The 9,617-nt window shown below is 40.2% G+C and overlaps 1 protein-coding gene across 1 annotated transcript in view; it reads right to left on the minus strand.

Annotated features, from left to right (window-relative positions):
* Positions 1-7,629: 7,629 nt before the first annotated feature.
* LOC108240244 (ubiquitin-conjugating enzyme E2 Q2) overlaps positions 7,630-9,617 on the minus strand; it is an 11,552-nt gene continuing 9,564 nt past the window's right edge. Inside the window, exon 13 of the mRNA XM_017423584.3 lies at positions 7,630-9,255. Coding sequence (XP_017279073.1) covers positions 9,224-9,255 — 32 coding nt within the window. The 3' untranslated portion in view covers positions 7,630-9,223. The remainder of the gene's footprint in view (positions 9,256-9,617) is intronic.

Raw genomic sequence — 9,617 nt, forward strand, 5'->3', positions numbered from 1 at the left:
AACTCGCTGCCGTATGTTCTGATCTGGAAATAGGAGCGCTGTGCTTTAAAGAATGCAAAACACCTCTAATGATCATATTTGTCATCTTTGCTAAATTATCTGTTTCCAATAATATCCCTGAGGAACTTTAATGGGAGGCGAAGGTTTAAATCTATGCTCTGACTTTAATTCAGTTCCATTCTCCATCTGCAGTCAGTGAACTGCATAAGTGAATCACAGTAAGGCAGACGGTCCATTTCACTGAGATTATTGCTTTTCCTATTGATCGCCTGACGCAGGTCCAGCCGAAGTCCAGACATAGTTCTGGTGAAATGTATATGGTGCATAAAGGAGAGGGAAACAAGCACTCACACACCTGAGCTAAGCAAACACACACACACAGAAGGTGAGTCACATCCACCCAATCTGATGGGGCAAGGATTCATTTGAACCTAAATATTTCTCTGATTTCAGACTATCAGGTTGATCAGTATTATTATTTACTTTACGGGAATCCAGGAGGGTTTTATTGTCCTGTCTTTTGTCTGGTCACCTTTATCCTTTTGTAATAATGACATATCAATTAGAGAAGAGGTTCTCCAACTTTTCATAACAAGTACCACCACCAGTTGAACTCTCCGAGTACCATCATTACAGCAGTAAAAACCAGTAGTATATGCTAACTGTTTTTTGTTGAAAGACAAAAAAAAAGCAAACTAACCAATTTATTTGAAAGCCTAACTTTAAGCTAAAAGCCAAAACTGGTTAATTTTACTTATTTATATATTTTTAAATCCAAACTGCAACCCTTCTTCAGCCGGGCCTCCAGGGTGTCAACAGAGACATGACTGTGTATGTCGCAAATTTCTACAAACAAACCTACAGCTGCTTTGAATGCTATAAGTAAACCTAATCATTTGAACAATCTTCACATTTTAACTCCTGTGCTGATCTTGATTGATTGAGGCTTTAACCTTTAACTCCCTACTCCTGTTTTATCACCAGACTGATTCAGGGCAAACCATCAAGGCGAAAAACAAACAAACAAGCAGACAAACAAGCATATCTAACCTCTGACTGGAGGGTGTGGTTTAAGATGTGATGGTTTCATGTATTCACTGCTGAGAATGTTTTTTTTATTTTTCAAATGAACTTATAAATGTAAGGTAACTTGAAGCAAACACATCTTTTGTCGCTAGCTGGTTCTAGAGACTTCACAGTTATGGTTAATCATCGTTAAGTCCAGTTTCCATGAGGAATTTTGAAATATTCTCCATGGTTTCAAGCGTTTTCCATTTGGTGCCAAAATCGCGATTCGCTTGATCCACTCATCTGTTTTGAATGCTCTTTTGCTTTATACCAAAGTTCACCTTATGACAGGTATTTTACCTTGTTATTTAACTTGTTAATAGTTGATACTAAAATTTCCTCTGAGCATCATGAGAGGGAACCTTAGTACCACCAGTGGTATTTGTATCACAGTTTGAGAACCAAGGAATGAAAGCATCTACTTCTGCTGCAAAAGTGACAAAGCCAAGACCATTGTGGTCTCTGTTTCACATGAGAGAGTTTGGCTTTGTTGTTCATTTTGCTCTGTCCGGAGGAAACTTTCTGCTACAGTGCCCACACAGTATTGAGTAAGCATCTGGAATGAGTCATAGCCCTTTAATGGAAATCCATTTAGCCTGGTCTGAAGCAGAAGTCTGCGCAGGGAAGCAAAGCGTCACGCCGAGCTGAACCTCTGACTATCGCTCACCGGCAGGGAGGACAAGCGGGCACAATGCAAGGTGAAAAGACCTCAAGAAAGGTACTCCTTTCAATGGGGTTTGCAAGTTATTTCATCTTCATCAGACTGGTTTTTAGTTTGATCGTTTGTTTTCCGCACATAGATCCAGGTATCAGCCCCGAGCTCTGACAATACCAGACTGAAATCTGAGTGTCCTCCTAAAAATATAAATAAATATTAATAATAAATAAATAAAGATCTGATTTGAATGAAAAGAGCCACGGTGGCAGCAGAATATGGGGCAGAAAATGCAGATCCACGGATCATTAATATTTACATATACATCAAGTCGAGGGAGGATTGAATTTTTGGAGCGGGCCCTTTTATGCATGCCGGAGCTTGATTGTGATGTTGCTGCAGCCTGAGAGGCAAACTGTGAATAAATTTGAAGTGAATATCTTAATGGACACATGAAAGAAAGCTGGTGAAGGTCAGCATCTCACTGCAGCTGTGAGCATTCGAGCTCCGAGTCAATCTTTAAGGTACCAAAATCAAATAAAAATGGAATTATTTTTCACTGCTGTGATGAATTGACCAAATTGTGATGTTTTATTTATTTGTTACCAACAATATGAAGCCTACCATTTTCTCAGGAGCAGGTGATAATTTTTTGAAACAGCACAGCGGCAATAAAAGCTCCGCACTTCGACGCTCTCTAAAAAAAATAAATGGTTCAGTCAGTTCTTGCAGTGCTTTTATAAAAATTATAACACTTTCACCTGGTCGACTGAATTATTCTGCCAGTGACAAGAAGAGCCAAGTTGGCAATTTCCTAACTCTGGCCAGAACTGTTTTGTTTTTTTTCACTCCAAAAACAGAACTGATGGAATAAAATGAATAAGAACAAGCAGACACAATGCACTTCAACACAGTAAAAAAATACACCTTATATTACTTTAAATGGGATCATAATGGGGAGAAAATAGATATTATGTGAAAGATGAAGATGATGATGAAAACCTGTACACATTTAAAAAAGTCACACGCATATCAGCTGTCACTTCGCAAAGATTGAAGATTTAAGATGTAGAACGAGCTGTTTGAGCTCTGAGTATGTGTGTCAGCTGTGACCACACCAAATTTAGGCTCAATTTCTGTAAAAATGACTGGTTTGTGGCCTTTTTTGTGTTTCCTTAGGTCAGTTACTTGTAGAGGCTATCTTGGGGTGGACTCCAAAAGTTAATCAGTTGGAGAAGCACAACCAATTAATTACTTTCTAAAGGTTTCAATAAATCAGTTCAACTGTTAGGAAGATATTTTGATAACAAACAAACACACAGGCATTTCCATAATTGATGATTTAATGGCAGGAGACGGTCCTTTTACAATCACCATCAATCTTCTCAGAGCATCTTTATGTGACAGACTGAGAGTAATACAACTTTCTTTTTGGCTACAATAAGATTACATTTACCACATCTGCTTTCTGAGTTCCGGGGACTTGGTACCTTTCTGCAGCAGTCGTTGTGCGAGAGGCAGGCCACCACCCTGGTCAGGTCACTTACCCCACGATTTCCTGGATTATTTATAACAAAGGTTTGCTCCTGCTTTACTGCGAGGTTTGCTGTTTTCGCTGATTCATACAAACCGCTTCGCTTCACACATAAAACTCCAAACACTGGAGCAAATTTAGTTTGCTGCCGAGCCTCAGGACGACCTGCTCTATAAACAACTAAACAAAAACTCATACCATGCCTGCTTTTTATTTAATAATCATTCACGACTGTCTCCTGTGGAAGTCACAACATTTATGCCAGTCACAACTGAGTGAAGATGCTACTTTTGTCATCTTTGACTATCTGTGAGCTGTTAAAGTTTCCAACTTCAGTGAAAACTAAATTAAAGAAGCCTTTTTGTTCCAGCAGCTTAAATGTGAGGGGGATGGATCTGAAGGGCTGTCCATTAACAGTGTGTATGCGTGGACGATCAGGTCACAGGTGGGGTTGTTTCTTCTCCCAAACAGGCCATCATTACTGCAGCTCTCTTCTCCCGCTCTTTGGCTGCTCTAACGAGGCTCACACAGACCACTGTGGAGGCACGTCAACACCGAGGGGCTGCCTAGCCCTCCAGGACTAGGATTGGAGACCCCTGGTTAAAAGCATCTTTGGGGGCTCTGACTGGGAGGGCTGACAGTAAGAAATTATTCAGCTAAACAAGAGCTTGTTTTCATTTTTTTTTTTTAAGAGTAAAAAGCAGCACAAGAGAAACGAGGGAAACTTAAAACTAAAGTGCACTGAGTTGGGGTTTGTTCTCCAACACATCCAGTACAACTTACCAGCAGAATTCCTTCAGAAACCGTGTGCAGGTGTAGAGGAACCCATACAGACACGGCCTAAAACTTTCGCACTGCACTGTATATTCGAGCGTGTCACTGGTGGAAACAGAGAAGGTGACAACATGCAGAGTTCCTCAGCTTCTAGTTCCAGCACAAAGGCTTGCTGCTCTCAAAGTTTTGTATCCGAGGTCAGCGACGAGCTGGTTTTGTCTCTTGTACAATTTGCATTGGTTTAAAGTAACATCCCAGCTTGTCTTTAGTTCTTGAAAAACTACATTCTGCATTGCTTTGAGTGATTTTTAATATCTATGAGTACCCAGGCTATACAGCACGGTGACTGTTGTCCTTTTGTCTGTTATAGCTCTCATGCTCATCGTGGGGACTAAGAGGATTTGATTAAAATATTAATCACAAATTGGACATCTATGAGAACGGAGCACACCAACCAATAGTAATGCAATCTCATTCAATTGTATGAGTTACACAAGTCCATGTAAAATGTATCTCATTAACGGCAGTCTCCAGCTCCCACTACAAAAAAATAATAAAAGGTAAATCTCATTATTTATTGTTTTAACCTCAAAGTCATTCTTATCATAAAACATCAACTGTCTGATAACACAAGCTTGCTGTTCTTCCTAAATGTTTTCAGGGACTTAAAAAAAAGAACAATACAGGAGTGCTGCAGCACCATCTAGTGGAATCTTTGAGATTACAGCGACAGAAACTGAAAAAGTCAAAAGCTTTACTGAATTTTGAGAAAACTACTGAAACATTAGAGTAGGTGGATGTTCGAGTTATCAGTCTTAAGGTAGATACTGTAAATTATTGCCACTTAATAATAAATTAGTAATAAAACTGAATTCTAATCTTTCCCATTATTGTTGCAGCTCGTCTTGTGGTGCGATCAACCTTCTGTTGAACTCTAGTTCTCAGTCTGGTGTCTTGATTTTTTTTTTTTTCCCAAGATTTAGCTGCTTTGATTCAGACTCATTTTCTGATCCCAGACGTTCAGTCCTTATCTGGACTGAACGCAGAAACACAAACACATCATGTTCTTGTGCTGGAATGAAAGGCTTCCCTGTTTCACAGCCCGAGGGCCTCTCATGGGTTGCACAAAGTTTTTTTATTATGTCATCTTCTGCATCATCTGCACCAACATTTGACCAGATTTTGTTGTTGTTGTTCAGGGGATTTTCCACAAACTACACGCAATGGTTTGATTTTATATTTATCATCTATTCTCATTAAAGCCCTACTCTGCAAAGCTTTGTTGTTCTGATAAGGAGACTCCAGAATCAGACTTTTGATATCTTAGATCCATAAAACATCTTAAATGCACAGATTTCCTATTTTATTATTATTAATATTATTTTTAATTATTAAAGCACTCAAAGTAGATATTTAGCCTCACTAACTAAAAAAAACAAGAGCATAATTTCACTATAAAATAACTCCTACTCCTTTAAGGTTTATACTAGTTTGACACTTTGCTGAAAAACCAAATGTTTGCAGCCATATTTGATCAGAATTGTAAGAATAAAAGAAATGAGTACACAGTTTCTCAAATCATCATATGTATAACTTATGAACAGATGAAAAGGTAGCCAACCTATAAATCTCTAACATAGCTAAATCATTTTTGTCAGCTCATTTAATTAAAACAGCCCTCCCAGTTTGTAGACTGAACCATTGTCATCTTTAGGTGGAATAATTCAGTTCAGGGTATTAAAACAACCTGAGGGGTGTTCTTATTATAGTTTAATAAATAAGGATGGGGCTGGAGAAGAAAACACAAATCCACTGAACAGAGGGGAGAAAAACAAAAATAAAAACCCCTTCAGTGGGCTTAGGTGAACAGCTGTTGGTGTCGACCAGAGAAGTGTTGAACAGAAACAGAGCTGGATGTTTTGTCAAACACCGCCATCTGCTGGGGAAAGAACGAAACAGACGCATGCAAAGGAAGGCCTAAGGCATGGATTTAAAAAAATAAATTAAAATGAGTTGTCTAATGTGGGATTTTTCAGTGTTTTACATGAATTTATGTTTTTACTGAAACGCATTTGAAAGAATGGGATCAAAAAAAAATTATTTCATAAAAGTTTTTATTCATAAACTTGATGCAAGTTTACAAATTCCTTTACATTGTCAAAATCACCCTTGCAACAGAAAAAAAAAAAAAAAAAAAAAAAAAAAAAAAAAAAGAAACCAATCGAAAGCATGCGTACGGTGCATAACTTTTAGAAACCCAGCCACCGCAGTTCATGAAGCAAGGAAAAAAGAACCCAGAATCAGGCGTGTTCACTTCTCAGAGTCACGCGTTCGCATGTCGAAGCTGAGACGTCCCCGTTAGTCACAAATGGGCTGCGCTAGAGCCTCAAGCGCGTCGTCGTTCCAAACATCAGCTTCTGGATCTATTGGGGTTTTTTGTTCTGACGGCGCACAAATATCTTAGCTGCTGCTGCTGCTTTTCTTGCCAATCATCTTTAAAAAGGTTAGTCCACGCCGACTAAATCAGTGCACCGACACTCTGGGAAAGCCACAAGTAAACGAGTCATGGAGAGATGGGAGAGAACATCTAGTCTTTCTAACCAACCGATACGATCGCTCGGTCATCCACAACGCTGGGGGAAAGGGAGGGGGCGGGACAAACCAAAGCAAAACAAAAAATAAACAAAAAAAAAAAAAACAACAAAAAAGGAAATACCCACCGCCATATTGACATGCAAAATACAGCAATATCAAAGAGAGAGGGTACGTGTGCCGTGATCCCCTCACCAAGCGCAGTCTCTGCTCACGCTGTCCGATCGCTCAGAACCACGGGATTAGGAATCTGGAGCCTTGATAACGGTGTGTGGAACGCAACAGCAACACACACCACGTCTACAAGGAAAACAGGGGCATCCTTTAAAAACTAAAAAGAGATTCGGGGGGGGAGACCCAACGACAACAACAACAAAAAAAAAAAAAAAAAAAAGAGAGAGATTGAGACATTCAATCTTGCCATTTGTGAGGACTTGAACCAATCCTTTGCAAAGTTGAGTGTGCAGTTATGTATTCCTGAGTTTGCTTGTCCAGAAAATGCAGGGGCGGGATAAACTATTTGACCAAAATAGCGGAGGGGAGGGGTGGGGGTGGGGGAGGGGTGATCGGTACATTACAAACGCACATTACAACAGCTAACAACCATGCCTATGATCTGTAAGAGTACTGTATAAAAACGAATGAGCCAACTTCTTTTGTCGTATCCTGGAAGCCGACATCAGATGTGCCGAATGTGAAGCCTGCTTTCGAGCGGTCTGAGGTCAGTGTCACACCGGAAAAGCCAAAATCAAAACGTCACCGCAATGAGTTGGTGCAACTAAGCCTTCGACGCTGGTTTGTCAGGACGATATACTTCAAACCAACGCAAGCGAGCACACGACAGAACACCTACAGATGTGGAGCCGCGTTAATTGGAACACCGCTACACAGTTTTCTGCATATTATTCACATTACATCAAAGTCTGGGCGCACTGCGGGGCACACAGCTGTGCTGAGAGTGGTCATGAATAGGAACCAGAGAAGCGGTAATGGGAAGAGTTGAGGGTTTTTTTTTTTTGTTTTTTGTTTTTTTTTTCCTTTTTTTTTTTTTTTTCTTCCCCCCCCCGTGGCAAATCGGGAACAAATATTTATTAAACCTGAACAAATAATTCTGGAAACAGACGGAACAGACTTCCAGGTGATCTTTTTCCCGGGCGCAAAAGCTAAACGGTATATACGGGAGGGAGGGGGAACTATTGCTGTGAATCCGTAACTCTGCCTGCGGGTTTTTCAAAAAACAAGCCGTGAGGTCAAAGAAGAGTCAGAAGGTGGTCACTCCCCCCCACCACCCACATCCCCACATCCCCACCCCCACCCGACAGCTAAACTAGTAGAGTCAGAAAAGTGAAAATGGCTTTTAGGAATCAAGCAGGAGACAACAAAGCTGTTATAATGTTCTTCATTTCGACAAAACTCCATAAGAGCGAGTCTCTGCTGCGCAGCTTGACCGAGGTTCAGCTAGTTTGAGCGATATGAGTGTCCAAACCTCCGGTGCGCTACGAACAGCTGTCTGACATCACTGCTATGAAGCGCCATCAAATGAAGGAGGGGTGGAAATATCACTGTTGCCCCCCCACAAAAAAAGAATAGGATTAGAGGTCAATAAAATTACAAAAGAAACTGCAGTAGTCATTAAGCTTACATAAGAACATGGTGGACTTTTGTTTCCTTCTGATACTTCAAAAGTATCTGATTTTTTTTTTCTTTAAATGGGCCTTAAGTTGCAGCGCCCCTGCAATTAATAAATGTATATAGTATTACAGTCTCTGCCCAGCCAAAGACCTACACAAGGTTACATTATAAACAAATCCTTTAGCAGAAATACAAATTTACATGTTTACAGTGGAGTTAAAATCAGTTACATTACAGTGTGATCCAATCCAAACATGCCCCTGCTTTGCCTGATCATGTTTGTTATGCTGCCAAACCTCTCCCTCCTGCAGAGGGTCGCCCCGCCGCTGCTGGTCGCCACGAGGAGGACGAGGAAGCAGACGATGGTGGTGGCGTTTTCTCCGAGTCTGAGAGTCAGCAGCATGCTGTTCTTTTACAACGGCCTGTCCCAGTCAGCCTGCAAGAAGTCCCGTCGTTGTTGTCCTCCTCCCCCCTCCTCCCCTCTCCTCCCCTCTCCTCCCCTCAGGCCTTTTTCCAAAACAGATAAGGAGGTGTAAAAAGCAATCCAGCCTCAGAGGTCATGCTGCACCGTTCGACGCCAAGCCAGCAAGTAACCTTGACATGCCAAAAACCAAAAAGGTGACTTTAAATCATGGTTCGTTTGCCAAATTCATGGGGCATGAGATGACTATTGCAGTAAAAACAAAACAAAACAAAAAAATTGAAAAGACTTCTCCAACCAACAGATATACGAAAGAGATGAGTGTCTGAAGAGGGGACAGCGGTGTCCAATTTTAGGTGGGGATGAGCGAATCTGAGCCTGTAGGTTTGGGGCGATCGTGAAATGAGGAATTTGGTTTGAAGTTCGAACGGTCATGTAAAGGACAATATTTACTCGCAGGCTAAAAATGATATTGGTCACAAGAAAAAAAAAAAGAAAAAAAAAAATCTAAGACGTGGTCCCAGTGCAGGAAAGGCAACAGTCCGTTTTAGCCGTCCTCTTTAGGGGGTGTGTACCAGCCTGAAAGCAGAAGCAGAAAATACACAATGAAAACAATAATAGGAAAAAAAACTAACAATTATTCTATATAGCAGGTGGGCTGATTTCTACCTTACTGGCTTCTATATACATTTTACAAAAAAAAAAAAAAATTGTTTTATTATTTCTGCTCCAGTTACATCCAGCTTTACAGGTGCTGGTCATAAAATTAGAATATCATGAAAAAGTAGATTGAATTCAGTAATTCCATTTAAAAAGTGAAACTTGTATATTATATTCATACATTACATACAAACTCATATATTTCAAATGTTTATTTTGTTTAATTTTGATGATTACAAATGACAACAAATGAAAATCTCAAATTCATCATATCAGAAAAT

Source organism: Kryptolebias marmoratus, linkage group LG15 (assembly GCF_001649575.2).
Source record: "Kryptolebias marmoratus isolate JLee-2015 linkage group LG15, ASM164957v2, whole genome shotgun sequence".
Taxonomy (NCBI): Eukaryota; Metazoa; Chordata; class Actinopteri; order Cyprinodontiformes; family Rivulidae; genus Kryptolebias; species Kryptolebias marmoratus.